We start from the raw sequence: 20,840 nt of genomic DNA, 5'->3' as shown, positions 1-20,840 counted from the left end.
ACTATTAATCCCGAATACCACAGCCATCCGTCCTATTACATATACGTATACCTGTATCTTGATCTTTTATTTCGATTTTATGCTTGTTTTTTTTTTTGTTTTTTTTCTATAATCGTTTTCCCCCCTCAAAATGGTATAAAATACACTTCCTTATTATAGCATCACTCTCAGGAATAAGTTTAGGAAAAATATGCAGGAACAAATAAATAATCAGAAGTTTTAAAGGAAGATTCAGAGGATCCTTAAAAAAAATTTTTTTAATGAAGGGCCATCAATAAGTGTCCACATATTGGTGAGATGTCCTGTGGCTTACGTAAATGTTTACATACAAATAGTATATTAAAAATTATGAATTTAAAAATGAAGTAGGAATCCAAGCGATAAAAAGTAGTGAAACAAGAGATGAATGATGGTAGCTATTACAGCATAGCTCGGTGGGAAATCCCTACTTTGGCATGGTATAGCAATTATTTTGTGTTCAATGCCAAAGTAGGAATTTCCCACCGAGCTATGCTGTAATAGCTACCATCGTTCATCTCTTGTTTCACTACTTTTTATCGCTTGGATTCCTACTTCATTTTTAAATTCATAATTTTTAATATACTAGTTTGTTTAATTATTTTGTTAAGGCATACAGCTAGCTATAAACATGTGACTGTTCTATTAGGGCAACTGCTGTATTAGAGTATCTTGAGTCAGCCTGCAAAGACGTACGCTTGTCCAAAAGGGGGCGTTATTTCGATCGATTATTAGAGTATCTTGAGTCAGCCTTCCAACTTGAAGGTGTGTGGTCACTGAAATACAGCTAGCGTAAAAGGGTGTGTCATCGTGGTTGTGGTTTCAATCGATAGATCGATAATGCGTAGAATGAAGAATGGGCGTGATCTCATCGTGAAAGCTATCTAGTACCAGTACCTCGATCCGTACAGTAGCCTCCCACATAGATTATATCAGTAAGGAATATATAATCTATGCCTCCGTACAGTAGAGTAGCGTAGTCTAAGCACCTTTGTGCATGGTGTATTATGCTGCTTAAAGAAAGTGTTGGTACGGAAAATTAATGCCTTGATATGGTTTCGTTGGATGAAGAAGAAGACAAGCAGCTTGATTGAAGATAAAAGAAAAGACAAAGCACAGAGGGCACACACTCATCAGAACCCCAAAAGGCACATCCCACTGGTGAGTTTGTTATTGTGGAGTAAAATGGTGGCCGTGCACTGCTTCATTTGGCCTCTAGGCTTGTGACTGTGGTCAGTCAGGCAGTCAGGCAGTCAGTCTAAAATTCAAGCTTTTAGCGATTTTTAAACTCTGTATCTGGCAACCTGTAAGCGTTTTGTTGCATTTAATACTATTTTATGTATTATATGGACTAGTACTATTTCGTGAAGGTGATTTTAGTCTTGCAAGATATCTCTAGAATGATTTTTAAAGGCGGAATTTTGGGCGGCGCGCAAAGTTTTCACCTGGATTCCTACTTAAACGGTATGACCATACCATTTGATACTAAACGTAGGAAGAGCCTCCTAACATTATTGTGAATACAAATGGAACAATGGACTAGTGTACCAATTATCAAATTATTTAAAAGAGGTGTCAAGGGTCTAAATGTACGTGTACACTAATACAAATGGGCTAGTGTTCTGGTATTATCTCACATTTTAGGGATTACCTTCATAACAATTTTACCTCAAAAGCCAGTAACAAAAATTCTGGGAATAGATCAAGTGTACTACTAGCTACATAGATACATGTATTATAGTACCAACTACTTGTATATAATGACTTTTCTATTGTCAAGAGAGGTTCTACTGTATACACATGTACCTCTAAAGTACCCATTATATGACCTACCGTTAGTTGATCCTTGAGGTAGATGTGCCCTAACACCAACTGGATGGTTTCTATTTGGCATCGGGTTAGGTTGTGCCAGAGATTGAGGTGACATTGACTGAGATTGAGGTGACATTGACTGAGATTGCATTGGTGGCACTGTATCATGTAGACAGAACCAGTTTTATATTTCATGACAGTTCAGCGTTTTTAAATAACTTGATGGTACATTACATAATATGTATAGTATGTCCCTAATATGCTGAGCAATACATAGCAGAAAATTCATTATCACAATAAGTAGTAAGATCAATAGAAGTTTCCAAGTTGCTAAAAAAAATGACATGTTAAAGACTACTAGCTTAATGACAGGCGAGTATTCGATTGATCTGATAAAGTTGGCATGCTGGTATACTAGTTAACTCAGCACTGCTTGGTGTATGTAGCTTTACAGCCAAACAAAAGGAAAGCTGAAAAACAATAAAGCAAGTCCATTTACAGCTTTTAGTGCCAAGACATCAACTATAACATGAAACCTTTATAATCCAACACTCATTGAAAGATTGTGTCAGATTAACAAGGATGTTGGATTACTACATAGATAAAATCTTACAGAGGTATCAGATTAGAGAAGTTTCAGTGTATATACTGCAATAGAGCAATAATTGCGCCTCCAAATTTACAGCCCTTGTGCATTTACACAAATACATAGAGACAATATATGAAAACTGTTATGTATGGTATAGTACATATGCATATACTTACATAGCTAGAAATAAGAAAACAAACAAAATACATCATCCCATGTCACACAATTTGTACACTAAACATCAACATGAAACCAGTCAAAGAATAAACAAAAGATTTAAAATAGACTCGTATGTCGTTGATACTTACTGCTATCAAGAGGATCATATCCTTCCTTTTCTCTCCTAGCATTAGTGATACACAATTCCAGGGTACGCCATGATGCATTCACATCAATTTCCAGCCACCGATGGAGAGTGTCCCTGAAGCATTCATTTGGCTGCACATGGTGATGATTTAGCTCAATAACTTCAAGTGATTCTTTTGTTAGGCCCAGATGAAGGCCAATAGATTTCCATTGTGGGCAATATTTGGTTAAAATTCTATTCAGCTCCTTTGCGGTTGGTCTTTGGTCCACTGAAGGTGTAGAGGAACACAGTTGAAAAAAAAAAGTGGTTTACAAATACAGTGGAGCATCTCCTGAAATATACATGGACACCCCACTGTATTAAGTGTACATAATAGGGACACTTAGCATGTAGTCCCAATGCATCCACAGGGATAAAACCGGGTTATGGATGTTGACCCAGTAACCACGATGGTAATCCTGATGTCATTGATCAAACAAAAGCAAACATTTTCTTGGTATTGAATATAGCACTCCAACAGTGTTATATAACAAAAATACATTGATAAATGCATGTAAATAGTGATTTAGATCACTTTATTTCAATGAAGGTGTTGAATTCATCAAATAGTTGATGATAATAATAACAGAAGTAGTTTGTTAGTTTGTAATGGATAAGTCAGGGAAAACCCACTGGGATTTACTATAATGAACATGATTTAGTAAACATAAATTTAGCAGTCTAACACACACACACACACACACACACACACACACACACACACACACACACACACACACACACACACACACACACACACACACACACACACACACAAACACACTTCACTGATAAACGGGGATCCATTCATTTGCAATGTATAATACATATGTAACATCTATACCAGAAATAAGACATCCACTATCATACAGTAAACTTCACACAGTAAACTTCACTTAGCAATCAAGAGTTAGTTGTAATAAATTACATACATGGAACACGTACATATCCCCTCATAAACATGTATGTTGCATGATACATTCATGTACCATACACAGAGTTGGGGGTAACTAGTTACTTTTGTAACTAAGTTACGTAACTGATTACTTTTAAAGTAACTAGTAATATAACGAGTTACTTGCTTTGTAACTAGTAACTGTCTTAAAAGTAACTAAGTTACAATAGTAACTAATTACAATAGTTACATTGTAACTATAACTAAGTATGCTTTAAAAGCAAGACCACTTCAATTTTTGTGTCATATGCTACAGTCACATTAAATAGACAGATTCTGTGTACTGTTCTCTATGATTCAGCTTGAGTAACAGACGTAGCAATAATTGAAACTGACCTGAAATAGCAACAGAATTGTTATTTTAAGTGCACAAATGTATTGCATCCCTTAATGATGTATATCTTAGCAAAATTCATGTTTAAAAAGCTAAAAACAAGTCATAATTTATACTACGAAAGTAACTAGTAACTAGAGTACTTAGTTACCTTTTGAAAAGTAACTGTAGCTGTAACTAAGTTACATGGGATAAAAGTAACGTGTAACTAGTAACTAGTTACTTGTCTGAAGTAACTACCCCAACTTTGACCATACAAACTACTTCAAGCTGGGAAGGAGAACTTTATATCCTTAAAATAAGACCACTTCATTGTAGTGACCATGTCAACTAGGTTTTCATAACTTCATTACAGTGCAAGTAGGTTCTTATCCCTTAAGGTAATATTGTCAATAAGCAATTGTATGTACTTTCAATTTTAATCGGCACATTCCTATCATGACTAAAAAGATCTGTCACGTTGTATTTCACTACTGTTAACTTTCATACATGGGTAGGTACATCATTATAGGTACAGAGAGTACAGGATCTATGTACTACTATCTCACTGGAGACCTACGTTTAAAAATCAGGTGTGTTAGATACTGGGAGTGAGAATCTTCATTTGCATCACAAAATTACATGAAAAATGTGTCAGTTGTCTATGGCCTCTTCACTTCAAGATGCACACACATGTACCAATATAGAATAACAGCCTTTGAGTATGTACACTGCTGTACTCTTAAAGGGATTTACCACTTGAAGGTTTTAAAAGAAATCTGAAAAAAGATTTATCTATGTGTGGTACGTAAGTACAGCAAATTCAATCGATCCTCAATCCACATTCAAAGCTTTCTTTTGTTAATGTGCCCTGTCTGCCTTGAAATTTTGCCCCTCAAATATAATGTACATAGCAAGGTCAATTATAATGTTCAAGATTCCAGAGCAGTCACTTTGGACCACTACAATTTAATGGTGCAATGTGTATGGCAAAGTGTGATTATGGCACATCTCCTCATTCATCATACCCTTTAAGTAAGGCATTACTCGGAATATATTGTAGCATGAATCAACTAATATACACATAACCTATGGGATATACAGTACGATAGTACTACTGTATAGCAGTATCGTACTGTATAGTAGGGACCACAAATGTTTGGGCCTGGCCCATGAAAAAACATCACCCAAAAAGCAGCCTCACTTTTCCCTGACGATGATGAAACTAAGCCCAAACAAGACTTCAGATCGACCCGAAATGCTTTCAATAAGTTGCTATAATTTTTTTAAAAATTATTAAATGGAATTTTCTACTGACTTAGTAACTGACTGACTGATACTTTTAGACAAGTGTAACTCGATAACAGCTAAGGTTATGGGCTTGATTTTTTCACTGTTCGACAATGCTTTAGGCATGCCGCAGTAGATACAACGCATTCTTCATGGACTTACCAGCTTACCAGTGTCCTCTTTTGTGTCAGTAGAGGGTGATTGCTTCCTTTCTTAATGGAAATTGTCCATATATTTTATAATGGCTTCTTTGATTGCAGAGGTGCTTTTTTCGAAAAGTTCTTGATTCGTAATGCTGTGCAATGGGTTGAACATATATAGCTGATAACAAAGTGTAAAGGATACTTTACTTTTCAGACAATAATTGATAGCTGGCACGCAGCACTATTTCTTTCTTTTGATGCAGTATGTGTGGGTTAATTCACCAGTCATATCATATGTTGTTTTTCAGGGTCAGAGTGGATTGGCCATACCATTTTTCAGTTATTTGAATTTTGTAAATAGATTGAGATTATGGCAGTCATCACAATGGAAATAATTCATATAGAGAGAATATACTCATTGTTCTAGTCACACTGCTTGATCTAAGCCATTTAATATCGCAATGTTAATTGTCTCAAAATTCTTAAATCATCTGAATGGTTTTGGGTTAATTGATCAGGCATGTATCGCATTAGCATTTACAATAAAAATTGCTTCCAAATTGTAAAGAACTATTTCACAGATTTTTTTTCTCCTCTTCATTAACGCCAAGGATATATCCTAGTAATTTTGTACTACAATATCAATTAATTTGGCTATTATATAATTTTACTTCCATGATGCTGACAATAACGGTGCCAAGCCCAGGAACATGATTGCCATCTTAGGCCGGCACGTGGTAAATGAAGGCCTCATGATATTTTGTATGTAAAAACAGCCTTCAGTTTCATAACATTTATTTTCAAAAATTTCCTTTCCTTTTTTCTATCCCTACTAGAGAAAAAAAGCGGTCTGGCCTTTAGTATGTACAAATTCAGCTGGATCCTGAAGTAGATTTTTTCTCTCAAGAGAGTTAGTTAACATTTCTGCCAACCAGATGATTAGCAAAGGTGTCAACAACAGATGTGTCTGGTTTGTCTCCATTACAGGTTCAGGAAAGGGCTGTAATGAACACTGTATGTTGTGTCAGACATTGGAACAAAAAGATTTTGAAACATTTTTAGCGGGTCAAGCAGTGCTACAACCTGGGGTAGGTGGGGCTTGACATTGATAAGTGCATAATCAAATTGGAGCAAACTGAATAATTATCAAGAGCAAAAACACAACTGCATTATCAGATAATAGTATTATGGGGGGGAATATACAATCAATCTCTCATTATCAAGTGTTCATTACTCAGTTTCGTAGATGATAAAATATACTCTATTCACTTTAAACTAGTTGCAAAACTAAAGTACGAGTCTCGAGCTCTGGGTTTGCTTCGTTCGCTTATGCATTCTCGTGCTAAAAGGCCTCATGTTTCATGAAACCATATAATCTATGACGAAACTAGAGTATTTCAAGCGATATAACACTCACAAGGCTTTCCAAGGTACACCAAACACTTCGCGGCCTCTGCAGCCATCACCAATCGCAGTAGGATCGCGACGCCATAACATGGATAGCTCGTATCACGGTGGGTGTAGTATCTATGCTCGTAACACTATTAACATTTATGGTGACCCGTAATTTTCCGTGTGTGAAAAATTCAGAGTCAACTGATAAAAAAAAAAATCACTGGAAGTGTACAATAGACAAAACTAGTTACAGATGATGACAGTACAACACATACAAAAAATTGTGTTAGAAATATCAAAGCTAAGTGGGCAAGTTAATCATCCCTGTTGCAACTCGTTCGATCCTGGTTGGCACTAAAGACAGAAAAAAGAAGGAAATGACTTAATTAGTACACATAAAGACTCGACACTGTTATCCACACACAAAAGAGTCCATAGTAGAACGCAATGCTATAACATATTGCTGGCTTACATCATAAACATTGTTGACCATTAAGATGATTCACTATTTACTATATAAGTGTTCCACAATTGTACCCGCCACAATCCCATTGTTTGTCTCTGCCACCACGATGTAGTGCCACAATCTTTAGGTCCCCATCAACCTCCTTCAGAACTGGTGATCCTGAAGAACCCATCTCTGTTGTGCATTCGTATAGTAGTAGCGGTGCTAAAACAGAGATTCCATAATCATGCATGCTACAATTGTATCTCAAATATACATGCATAGTGATATGGGGATGTGACCACAACCAGTAAGTAAACAATAATATTAATTAAAAATTAGTGCAATTGTTTGCATGCCTGAATGGAGTATCAAATGAACAAGAAACAACATAAGCACAAATTTGTGTAGAGAAATTGGTCTAGATGTGTGTATGCCTATAGGGATTCCTTAGCCAACCTTCATGGCTGCATTTCAGCAGTTATGCATTTTAAAAACTGTAGTTTAAAATTCTGTTTTGAGTCATCCCCATTATGCAGTACTAGGGTACTAGGCTTTCACTCTTAAGTATACACTACACTACACGCATAACCTACTACAGTGCACTGCGATGATGAAAATGCCAGTTTACCACCACGAGGATGTTGTATAACATACACTTGGTCATCAGTCCTGATGTCAGCTAGGTACATCAAGTATATTGGCTCAATGTCAAGTCGTTTTCCAGTCTCAGGATCCTTCATTTTAGTCTCGTCAATTTCAATAATGGTGTAGCCCAACTACAATATGTAATGGGTACATAGGCTAACCATTCTGCTGTAAAATAGAATCTAAAACTATTACGTACTTACAACTATGCACAAAGTGGATAAACTCTTTCCTACCAAAACATTGACATGAGCAACGTACATGTATGTTTTGTGTCAGTATTTGGATAGGGAACAGGGTGGATGCTATACGTGGAGTTAATGACAGTAGTTGCACATACAATTAAATGACAAACACATACGTAGTGTAAGACACAGTAAGTCATGCACCACATTAAGTTGTACAGTGTCCAATTTCATATGTCAAAATTTACAGAATCTGGTTACTGTCTTCTGATCCTGTTTGATGGTCAACATGCCATCTTGTGATGAAAAGTAGCACAGTTAAGAATTGGGTAACTGTGGGACATAATGTGGTCTACTACATCATGAAGGAAGTGCCATTATCAACACTGTAATCAGTACCTACTATGACCAGTCATTGACTCATTGAACGCTTGGCTGGGCAACTCAACTACTTTATTTCATTTAAAGGTCAAATAGTGACCTTTTTTGGTACATGATTAAAATTCTACAATGCTACTACTATATGTAGTTTGTATCATCATAAGTTATGTTATACTGAAACATAACAGAGAGAATACCTCAGTTTCAGGATTGTACCGAAATGCATCCTTTTCTTTAAAAATTATCTGGAATCCTTTGAGGGTAACTTTGTGGTCAGGAAACACATTTTTGAAGGTTATTCGACTAGCCATAGCATCTCCAGCTGTCTTAATGACATGGTTGTTGGTTACCAATGCCATGTTGAACCCTTCTTTGCTCTTCACGTAGGTAACAACCCAGTAGCCACCTTTCAAGTTCCCTTTCTTCCTCCTCTATGTAGTGCCACAACTTTTAAGTTTGCCTGAACTTCTTTTAAGACAGGTGATCCCGAAGAACCTTCCTCTGTGGTACATCAGTACAACAGCAGAGGACCTAGAAGGAATTAACGCATCATTACAAACGTTGTGTACTGCATTAATGGACATTGCTCTGTAGAGAGTAAAACAAATTTGTCATGCTACTACATATAAAACTACCCACAGTCAATTCTAAATAGGGAATTAATATACACACACGAAAGGACAACTTCACTGGTGGTTTGATACAATAATTATGTTGTAATTTATGCAATATAATGTTGTAATTTATTACAAATGTTTTCTGCTGCAATTCTGATTTCATACAGTGGACAGAATTTGCTGTCCAAATTATTTTGTTCATATGTTAAAATATAGGAAATTTTAAAGTGAGCGATGATTCTCACTTTTGCAATAAGTGAACATAGTTCACAACAATGTTGTTACAATACAACACTGTTTGAGAGAGATTTCTCTAAGCTGAGGTAGAACAATGTACTTACATTTTACATATGATTCAGAGGATGAAAATGATAACTCTCCACCATGAGGGTGTTGGATAACATGAACCTGGTCATTGTCTTTGATGGGAGTTGGTCTTAGTAGATCAAGGGGAATAATATTTAATGGTGTAGAGGTGAATGGGTCTATCAACTCTCTCTCTCATGAATTTCAATGACAGTATAGTCCAGCTACAAAAAAAAGCAACACAGTTACTGTAGGTAGACTTCACATTACCTGGTACAATAATAGACTTTTATAAACCACACAAATACTGAGTTTATGTAATTAGACCACTGCATGCAAAATGAGTACTATTACAGGGACTTACTTAAAACATCAATTCAAGTAGTGAAAAAAGACATAATGGTATGCATGACATTGTAACATAGCAGTGCATTAGAATACTACACATGACTGTTGTAATAGGGTGATTGCTTTATTAGACTAGACCATGCTGCTGTTCTCAAGTGAGAAGGTACCGTATAGAGGGAAACTTTGGCAAATTTAAGCTCAGTGTTTAGCTATACAGATGCTAATGAGAGGTGCTACAACTATAGCTTAAGGAAGGGGTTTATGGGATTGTTTAACTATTCAGTTATAATTGGAGGGTAAAACAGGCGAATTTGTAGCAAATCACTAAATTTGCCAAAGTTTTCCCCCACCAAAGTTCCCTTTATACGGTATCCCACATGATAAATCAACAAGATTGTAGGGCAACATGTTCTACTTTCTGCAACAAAATGATCTCTATAAATGTAGCCATCAACGCGCTTTAGATAATTCGTGGCATTTTGCTGAGGGATGCAACTTGCAAAACTGTGTACAATACGATTTTTGCATTTTTTTATTTACATAAGTATAAGAAATGTTTTTAAAATAAAGATAATAGCTTTATGTGTAACCTTGACTTTTGCCTCAAACATACACTTTTATGAATCTTTTCGTCCCTTGAAAATTTCCAGCTATACAGTAGCTACATGTGCCTGTACAGAAATATGCCAGTATGAAAAATCGATGGTTTGGTATACTTTCTTTTGAAGAAGACGAATAGAGATGAAAGATGAAAGGTAAAACTTGAAGCTGGCATTTGTCAAAAGTACACTTTACACGTGAGCTCATTATTGTTGCATAAAATGGTGATTGTGCATAATGTCATTTAGCCTCTAGCCTTTTCACTGTGGTTAAGCAGGCACAGATAGGCAGACTCCATTTTCTTTCGGGATATACAATGTATGATAGTTTACATGCACACACACACACACACACACACGCACACACACACACACACACACACATGCATACGTACATCACTCATTGGACTGCACCAGAAGCTTCCCTGTACAAATATTTTATATCCATATAGAACACATCTGGAACCAGGAAGAGCATTCTCAAATGTTAGCCGACTGCCCATAGCATCTTCCTCGTCAGCAATCACATGATTGTTGGTGACCAAAACCATTGAGTACCTACTCCCCAACTTCATGTATCCAATAAATCCAGTCCCCACCATATTCCTACAGTGATATACAGTCATAACAACTCATAACAGTTGTTATCTTTCCCTTACGCATCAATACGACATACAGCTCTTTTAACTTCAGTGAACACAGTGTCTTTAACAATGCCTTTACCAGCATCAGTAACGGGAGCAAACTCTGGCCGGATGCCAGTCCCTGCAGGAGCAAGAAAGCACACAAACTATAACAATCAATATTAAATATGTAGCACAGTGCACATACAGTATAGCCTCATTTATCAGTTACAACTTTTATCTTTACCAAGTCACATCTTAAAGTGACCATTTCAAGTAGGTCCCAAACACAGTTACAGAACTTCATAACCTTACTATGTTAGCTAAGACAGAGTGAATAACACACGCAAGACATATGCTCAAATTCATGTGAGGCATTAAAAATATTTACATACACACAAGATCTCTAGTTAGCTGTACAGGGTGGGCTTGGTAGGCAAATGTCCACCCATGACTTATACTTGTAGTTGTTCCTATTAAATTAGAGTTCTACTAATAATCTGACTGGTGATAAACAGAGGCTGATAATTGGCTGTTTTTCTGTAGTCCTTATCAGTGGTAATGGGTTATGGTTAGCGACTGGTAGCTGCAGGACTGGTGTCAAAGGTTGTGTGGCATTGATGGCTTATGGCAGGAACTCATAAGCAATGCAAGGCTCCTATAAATGAGCACACATCACAATACAAGCTGTTAGTGTACTAGCAGCTTTGACTTTTGGTACCATATACCTGGACATTTTCAAGGTATGTACAGTTCACAATGTGCAGGATTAATTTTTTGCATTGTATATTTCATGGATGTCAGGATTATTAAAAAATTTAAATTTCACGTAAAAATCATGAATCACTATTGCTTGATTCTAAAATTTGACCACATGGCTATGAAGTAGTTACAAAAGGTCTGTTACTTCAAGTGTTACACTGATTGCTAACATCTGAAACAAGTAGTACAGTAGTACAGTCCCTGTGAAAAGAGGTCTAGTCTTGTAGTTGGCAATCTTCTTTCATGAACCACACCCACTTTAATATCTGGAATGTGTGATAGAATATGTGGAGCCACGCTAATTTATCAATAAGGTGAGTTGAAATTTGTAGGTAGGCACAAAGCCACACACACTTACAGGAAACACATCTTGCTGTCTGCAAAGGCTATGCATGCAAGGCAGTAAACACGAGAGGTGAATATCAAATTGAGAAAGCCAAACATTCTTGTACTAGTAGATGTGATATAGGTATCCACAAACATGCGCTAGCATTGAGACTAAATGTTGCAGTGATTTCTACCTGCACAGGTCGACACGCATAAATTTTCACATGATAAAACTTCATGGTAGCCTTCTAACCACAAAAACCATGAAAAGTAAGTACCATGAAATCTCCTGGTATACGGCATGTGTGTGTGCACGTGCGTGTGCCATATCTCATAGCATTATCTTTATAAGCATCACTTTTAGTCTATTACAATTCAAGAATAATAGCCTACGTGTATGTTTCTGTATACAAAGGGGACTATACAGTGTACTGATTATTATCAAGGTCTTTAGAGAGATGTACCCAAAATACCCACATTGTAGTATCAGATTTTAGAGCACAAGAGGTTGACACTTGATCCATACATGTAGATATGTACTTTATCTGCTGTGTATACATGTATCTCTATACACATACTATTAGCTGATCCTTGTATTTGATGTGCCCTAACATCAACTGGACGACTTCCTAATGGCTGAACTGGCATTTGTTGACCTGGGTTAGGTTGTACTAGCATTGACTGAGGTTGAGGAGGTGGCATTGACTGAGGCTGTATTGGTGGCACTGGTATCATGTAAACAGAACCAGTTTTAATATACTATACATTATACATATTTCATGACATAATTAAGTGTATGCATTACAGAACAGTAAACGCTCAATTATTTAGTTAACAATAAACTTTATCCAACTGATAGCATACAACGTGCATAGCCTAACCCTAAGGATTTCTGTGAAATCAATGTATTGATCTGTTAGGGCAATAGCAGAAAATTCATTATCACAATAACAATAAGTACAGTAGGAAGACATAAAGTTAGTAAAACCGTAAACATGCTAAAGACAACTAGCTTAATGATGGGTAAGTGTACTAGTTAACCAATTATATGTAGCACTGCTTGGGTATGTAGCTATATAGCCAAGCTGAAAAACAATTGTAACAAGACATTACAGCCCTTAGATACACAGATGTACCTACTAACATGTACGGAAAGTGAGTATATGTATAAAGCCAGAAAACAACATCCCATTGTAAACTTCGCCCACACAATTAACTAAACATCAACATGAAACCATACAAAGAGTAATAACCATTTATAGGTACAAAATAGAAGTTAATACTTACTGCTATTAAGTGGATCGTAACCCTCTTTCTCTCTCTTAGCATTAGTGATACTCAATTCCAGAGTACGCCATGATGCGTTCACATCAATTTTCAGCCACCGATGAAGTATGTCCCTGAAGCATTCATTTGGATGCACATGGTGATGATTCAACTCAATAATTTCAAGTGATTCTTTGGTTAGGCCCAGATGAAGACCAATGGATTTCCATTGGGGACAATACTTGGTCAATATTCTATTTAGCTCCCTTGCAGTTGGTCTTTGGTGCACTAATAATACAGAAACACACAGTTGAAAAAAAATGTGTGCGAGTAATAGGGATAATTATCATGTAGCCTCAATGCATCCAGAACTTGGCACAAGGTCATGGCTGTGGACCCAGTATATACCCATCAACAGTGGATAACATACATACAAGTCACATGATTAAGTAGTAACTGAGATCACATTATTCCATGAATTTAACAGTTCGTAATTGACAGTTAGTAAGGGGATTTACTATAATGTTACTGTGACATGATTTAGTACACATTAATTTAGCAGTTGCATGATACATGCGTCCAGTCTCACCAATACATGTATGTAACACTCATGGAAGTTGTACAGTACAAGCATACAACATGCACAAGCTGGGAAGGTGTACTTCACGACCTCATTAGTCAGACCATGTTAAGTAAGTCCTCACCCCTTAAGGTAATATCCAATAATATTGAGAAGTAATAATATGAGCCTTAGATTTTAAAATCAGCTGTTTTAGAGTTCACATTTTTGCTTCGAAATTTCACTGTTTTATAATCAACTGTTGTATTCTAGCCTATCATTAACTTTTCTGGATGGGTACACTGTAAAAGGTACACAATCATACAGAGCACTAGGTCAACACCAATGATAACATCTCATATGTGTGTACTAGGGACCTAAACGAGAATGCCACACGTGTTAGATACAGGTAGTCAGAAACATTATTTGCATCACAAAATTACGTACATAGAATTATGTCACAGAAACTCATTTGTCTAAGGCCTCTTTAAAGAAGCTAATCATACAGGTACTCTCATGGACCTATATTGAACACATAATTATATTGCTACACTCCTAAACATTTAGAAATTTAAGCAGGATAAATGTTTTACTTCTCCAGAAATATTAAACTATTGGGAACACATTGGAATCCAAGCTCTTTGTTAACGTGCCCTTGAAACTTTAGACCCTCAAATAAATTTGGCCATACACAATGTACATATGTACTAGACAAGGCTTACTGTATTTACTTGGTTATAATAGCCACACTCGAGTGGTGCAACGATCAATTTTGAAAATAATGGCTGAAATATCATTTTCTAGCATCGAATGGTGGTAAAATTTGAGTAGTCGCCACATTGACCTTTAGTAATAAACACCGCAACATTTAACCAAGTAAATATGGTAACTGCAAATGGTCAAGTTCTTAGAACAGATATGTAAATGGTGCATTAAAATAAACAGAGTAGTCGATGGTCAAGGAAAAGTTTGTCAATAGCACACTGTGTATCAAGTAATTTATGCAAGACTAACACCTCATTACTCCCTAACCCACACCTGGAGCATGGTACGATATGACTTCAGTATTGATCAATGAATCAATCAATTGTACTATGTGCCAGCAATGTTAAAACATGTTATCAATAGTCCTATAGAACCAACTGTGACCAACAAATGATTTTGCCTGAAGGCCTCAATAGCTGACAATCTATAGTACTAAACTCTCGTAAATCCTCATTTTGCTTGCTGGTTAGTCTTCTGGGGCACTTCTTTGAGAGTATCTTAATTGTTTGATTCCATACAATACAATCTCTTCATTCCATTTTGATCCCATTCACAGATGATTTCTACAGTTTCCCCATGAGACATACATAAGGCCAGGCAAGTTTGATTATTATTATTATTACTAGGACCGTGTCAAATACAACCAAGTACATACACCAACGTAACAGCCCCATGGTGAGGCTATTAGGTGGTGAAGGTATGATCCCCAAATCATCTCAATATGTCACAGTAGTGACAGATATAACACAATAGTGGCATCGTAACTAAAGGCCACCAGTAGCTAAGTGCCAGTACATCATTGGTGTGGTAATGGCACAGTGATGTGTACAAAGTATATGTATACAAAACATACAGGAGAGAACTATACATTATTGCAGTATTGTATGCAGCAATACATTATAGGCAACATCACCAGATAAAAATTATTAGCCAATATACAACACTGTATATATTATTATTATTATTATTATTATTATCAATTTTTCCAAAGATGGGTAACACAAAAGGCAATACTGCCTGTACAAGGTGATCCCCAACACAGAACATACATTCACATGTACAATTACACACAAACAAATACAAAAGGAACATGAACTACTTAATAATTCAGGGGCGTAGGAAGATTTTGAGGGCAAGGGTGCTGAGGCTGGAGGCGACTCACCCGCAGGGGGTCTGGGGGGCGCAGCCCCCCAGACGCTGACAACATTATAGCAAAAATACTGCATAAAATTCATGTAATTAGATTAAACTGAACATGTTACAACATAAAATCAATGGAATTAATACTGACTTGATATATATATGTAGTATAGCTACTGGTATAATGGCATTATGTACATGAGCATTGAGAATGCATGCTGTAAAGGAAAGTTAATACACACAATAAAACTAAGTAGCTACATATTATGAATAGAGTGTTACATTGTTTTACCAAAATAGTTTGTTACATTGTTTTGCCAAAATAGCTCATTCTTCTGGAGTTGACAGATATAAATTCCCTCGCAATTGAAACTAAATCTAATTTATCAGTTCTATGCTGGTGAACATGCATAAGCAACAGGTTGTTCAATTTACAGGCACTAATCGTATTCCGCAAGTAAGTTTTAATTCTACGGAGACTTGAAAATGATCTTTCAGCAGTGGAAGTAGTCACAGGAAATGTGAAATATAGCAAAAGAACTTTATTAACTTCACAGAGCATATTTTGATAAATTTCTGATTGCATCATGGCATCTGCTATAGTTCTAACATTGGTGACTCTTTTGATGGTACCATTGAGTGCAGTTTTTATCGCATCAGGCAGCATGCGCAACTGAACTTTCAAATGCTCGACATCTACATCTCCTTCAAGAAACCTAACTAAAGCCTGAGACAACGAGTCTGTACCAGTACCATTAGCACATGTTAGCAACAGGGTCTCTATATCTCGGATCAATTGGATATCTGATTGATCAAATCGCCTTTTAACTTCTTCTGATACTGTATCAATGGCCTCATAGTAAGTTTGTCGATACATGTCTCTTGTACACGAGTGTTGATGAGGTGCAGAAGACCCATGGTCCAGCCTTCTAGGCAATTTGTGGATTCTAGGCAACTTGGGTTCTGCAGTCAGAGACTGTGACTCATGGATGACACGTTCATAAAAACAATTAAATGTGCTTTCATTTCGTATTGAACGAAGATGAGAAATAAGCACATTGGCAGCCTTCATTGCTTCTTGAACAGTAATGTTAACTGCTTGAATATTGGTGGAGCACTGCTCAGCTGGAGCAAATATCTGGTGAGCCAGTTTTAAGCCAAAAAAAGTATCAAACTGCTCCATCCGATTTAACAGCCCGCTTGCCTTTGCAGCATATTCATCATGCCCTTCCTGTATGGTATCAAGAGCAGTTAACAATACTTTGTAATTCTTTAAAACACTCGCTATAGCCCCATGTCTCACAGTCCATCGAGTTGGACAGAGAGTCCTCAATGAAGGCAGTGTTTCACCTGTGTTCACTGTCACATCGCTTTTTAAAGTTTCAAAAAGGTTTAGCCTTTTAGGAGAAAATTTTATAAGCTGGACCAAGTTATAAATAAAATCCAGGGTGTTTCGGAGAAGCTTGCACTTTTTAGAAACATCTTGTACACATAGATTTAAACTGTGTGCTAAGCAATGAACATAAAGAGCTTTAGGTTCTTCTTGTTTGAATAGTGCCTGGGCCCCATTCCTTATGCCGCTCATGTTGCTAGCTCCATCGTAAGCCTGCCCTCTACACTGAGAAATAGACAACGAACATCTCATCAGCACATCTTTGATTTCATGGTGGATGGTCACGGCTTTAGTATTAGGGAGTTCTTTCAAGCCCAAGAGGTCTTCATGAACTTCATAGCAATTATTAACCCAACGAACTGATACAGATACTTGCTCAGTACCTGAAACATCAGTGGCTTCGTCAGCAATTATAGCATACCATGGGGCACTACTGACTTCACTTATGATGTCTCTGAGAATGCTTTTCCCCATTGATTTTATTAGCTCATCTACAATTGTTGGTGAAATGTACTCACGTTGTCTCAGCCATTCGTTCATGCCTGGGCAATCTTCTGCTTGTAACAGGAGAAGTTGGTACAGATTACCTTGAAAAGCCTCTGCATTTTCATTGTGACCCCTAATAGCCAAACCCTGTTTTCCTAAAAATTTGATTGCCCGTAACAACTTTAGAAGCATGCTCCTGTGAAATTCTTGCTCAGGAGCAGCTCTGGTGTCTAGTATACAGCCAATGTGGATACTAGACTCCCTCAACTGAAGCCGCTCTACTGCTTCACGATGCATATCACTATTTTCATGCATGTGAAATCTTTCAAGGGCTTTGTTCCAATTACCAAATCCATCACCGATAAATGATGAATTTTTAAGCACTGAAGTTGACAATAGTCCGTGTTGCTTTGCTAAGCAACAGATCCTACAGTATATTTTATACCGACCGGTGCAGACAGTAATCCAAGGGTATTTATTATACCAGGATGTTTGTATGGATCTATTGTATTGTTTCTTCTGCCCTAGCTGCCTTTCTTTGCTAAGATGTGATTGCATACATTTTGATTTGGACACATCCAATGGCTGGTTTGGCCTAGTTAAATCACTACAACCAACACAACCACAGCCATCTGATGTGCTACAAACAGTGGCACTGTCAGAAGCTGTGTTCCTTGCTACACTAATACTAATTTCCGGCGTGCCTACAAGATTACTACTTGGAGAGTCCACTTGAGACACCGTTTCTTCGCTTAATTGTTCGCGTGATTGTTGTGTAACAGCACTAACCTGTGGGATCAGCTGTATTTCCTCTTTATTTTCAACGTCTTCATCCGAATCTTCGTCTAACTGTCGAACCGGAACATCAGCGGAAACGGATGAAAACGTGGTCGCTTCAATTGTATCCATTTCTTGACTATCGGAATCTCGATCGGAATCATCGATGATTATAACTTGGGTTGTGCTGTTCGGCCTAGCACCTGTGCTAGCAGCTTTCTTCTTGCTTGCCACAAACTCGACGATACGTCTCTGACACTTGTCCATTACTCGGGTACAATACAAAAAGAATCACGTGATGTACGATCACGTGATATGTGCTAAAATCAAAGGGGTGCGCCAGCACCCGGCGCACCTGTGGCTCCTACGCCCCTGTAATTACAAAATCAATAAACCTAATTACAAAAAAAGATATCAACTTCAACTAGAGTTAAGTAAGGTCCATCAGTGATGTAGCAATGGCACAGTGATGGGTGCACACTATAGTTATGCATACACAACTTTCAGGAGATAGCTACACAATGCTGTAGGAGTATGCAAGCCAGATGAACCAGATAAAGGAAGACAGCCAAGCCAGCCAGAGCCTAGTAGCTACGCCAGGTGCCTGAAGGCAAAAAAGATTAAGCACGTATTGAATCGCCTGACACCAACACAAAGGAAGTTCGCCATGCCAGCTGCACAAGACAAAATTGTATACTTGTATTTTATATGTAATTGTATTGTAAAGAGCATGGCATGTGTTTTAATGGTTTATTTACGTGAATGAATCCACTGGCAGCTGGCATGGAGACTTGAGATGTTACAAACATAAAAACTTACTTGTAATCTTCTTGTTTACACAAGTGGCTTCTGGCTCTCCTGCACGGACATCGCTAATTTTCTCCTTCGCGCAATCTGTAAATAATTAAGTAAGGATGTGGTACTGGGCGTTATATAGAATTACACGTATGGTCAGGTCATCAGCACGAACAGGAGCGACGATTATGCACTTGTCAATTTCATGCCCCACCCCCCACCCCCGGGTGTCCCCACACCCCAGGTGGGGATTTGACATTGCTTCTTGTCCCCACCCCTGGGGCAATTGACAGTTGTCCAATTCACTGACCCGGCAATTTTCGGTAGTTGCATTCTTAAACAATAAAATCGCACTTGCTATAATTTTACTAGCTACAGGGCAGGTTTATTACTAGTCGCATGTATGAAATATGCGCTTAGTCATCCTTGAGGTGTTGTCAAATCCCCTACTATGGGGGCGGGGACATAGTGGGGATTTGACAGCCGATTTTGCCCCAGTAGTGGGGAATTTGACACCACGATTTGTCAAATCCCCTGTATTCCCCACCCTCCTCGGGGGTGGGGGGTGGGGCATGAAATTGACAAGTGCATTATACGTTTGTGCCTTCATTCATAGGCGAATCTATCCCCGGTTGATTCATGTCTCTAGGCCTCGTAGTTTTCTCAAACATTAATTATTAATTATTTATTTATGACGTAATTTTAACCGCATTTCTTATTATTCTTACTACTTGGTTGTATAATAAAACTTTATGGTGTAAACACACCAAAGGCCTGAAGGTAACTTATACCAACAGCCTTGTACATTACCCTATGTTACTTATTTACATATTTATTTACATACATACATACATACGTACAGTTGCTAAGGAGAGTTTAGATTGAAGGTGGGTGGCTGTAACTGATAAATTCTTGAGAAAGAAGTTAAGTAACATGTACAGTTGTTCTTATCGTCAAAGTTAATAACTTAATGATCGTGGGTAGTAATAGGAGTCATTACATATGATTCTGTGCTGCTGGACCTTTCAATTGTGCCAAAGAGACTCTTGTTGACATAAATGTTGTTTCCTCTTAGCTTGACAAAATTCTTGTCAGTGCCATTCTGAGCTAATTGCCACCTTGTTCTCAGATAGACTGCTTCAATTGCTCTTTCTTCTCTGGTCATGACAGGTTTGATTAGAATTGGTCTTGGTACTGGGGATCTTTTAGATAAGACAGATGTTGCATCAAAAGTGCGAAGAAATTTAATTAATATAGGTCTGGATTTTGGATTGGAGGTATTGTATTTTCCTAGTCGATGGAAATCCCTAATAGATGACTAAAATGAGTAACCGCAACTTCCGTGGGGCAAATTCAATGGTGGGGCACCTTCAAGAGGCTACAACTCGGCTTCTGATACTTCATTCGGCATGAAACTTACTCAGGACATAGAACAGAAGTTGGGAAACACGATGAAAAACATCTCTTGGGCATCAGGTTGGTTTTACACAGGTTAAAAGGATAAAACGGCTGTTTTGGGTTCAACTCGAGAAAGCCGTTGTCACTAAACAACACTTC

At 37.5% G+C, this 20,840-nt stretch overlaps 3 protein-coding genes across 3 annotated transcripts in view; all 3 read right to left on the bottom strand.

Annotated features, from left to right (window-relative positions):
• Positions 1–1,851: 1,851 nt before the first annotated feature.
• LOC136260354 (uncharacterized) overlaps positions 1,852–20,840 on the bottom strand; it is a gene marked incomplete at its 3' end in the record, with an annotated part of 59,663 nt that continues 40,674 nt past the window's right edge. Inside the window, 3 exon segments of the mRNA XM_066054046.1 lie at positions 1,852–1,989; positions 2,728–2,994; positions 6,884–6,995. Coding sequence (XP_065910118.1) covers positions 1,852–1,989; positions 2,728–2,994; positions 6,884–6,929 — 451 coding nt within the window.
• LOC136260355 (uncharacterized) lies at positions 7,043–19,366 on the bottom strand. The gene is made up of 10 exons (XM_066054047.1): positions 19,308–19,366; positions 13,390–13,656; positions 12,681–12,827; positions 11,050–11,155; positions 10,805–10,996; positions 9,479–9,667; positions 8,718–9,051; positions 7,903–8,085; positions 7,334–7,531; positions 7,043–7,215 (listed from the first exon to the last, which is right to left on the bottom strand). Coding segments are annotated over exons 1-6 (798 nt in total). The 5' UTR covers positions 19,309–19,366; the 3' UTR covers positions 7,043–7,215; positions 7,334–7,531; positions 7,903–8,085; positions 8,718–9,051; positions 9,479–9,582.
• Positions 15,911–18,840, bottom strand: LOC136260353 (zinc finger MYM-type protein 1-like). The gene has a single exon (XM_066054045.1). It carries the CDS (start codon positions 18,753–18,755, stop codon positions 16,137–16,139), a length of 2,619 nt encoding a protein of 872 aa, XP_065910117.1. The 5' UTR covers positions 18,756–18,840; the 3' UTR covers positions 15,911–16,136.

This window comes from Dysidea avara, chromosome 7 (genome assembly GCF_963678975.1).
Source record: "Dysidea avara chromosome 7, odDysAvar1.4, whole genome shotgun sequence".
In the NCBI taxonomy this organism is placed as follows: Eukaryota; Metazoa; Porifera; class Demospongiae; order Dictyoceratida; family Dysideidae; genus Dysidea; species Dysidea avara.
This window is presented reverse-complemented; position numbering and strand designations above follow the sequence as displayed.

Bases quoted from the DNA above. Each gene is read 5' to 3' on its own strand.
- LOC136260355 (XM_066054047.1), bottom strand. The intron at 11,156-12,680 runs GTATGTGTATAG...TTGCTCCTGCAG, and splicing joins AATACAAGGATCAGCTAATA to GGACTGGCATCCGGCCAGAG. The intron at 9,668-10,804 runs GTGCAGTCCAAT...TTTTTTTTGTAG, and splicing joins TTTGTACAGGGAAGCTTCTG to CTGGACTATACTGTCATTGA.
- LOC136260353 (XM_066054045.1), bottom strand. From the start codon at position 18,755: ATGGACAAGTGTCAGAGACGTATCGTCGAGTTTGTGGCAAGCAAGAAG.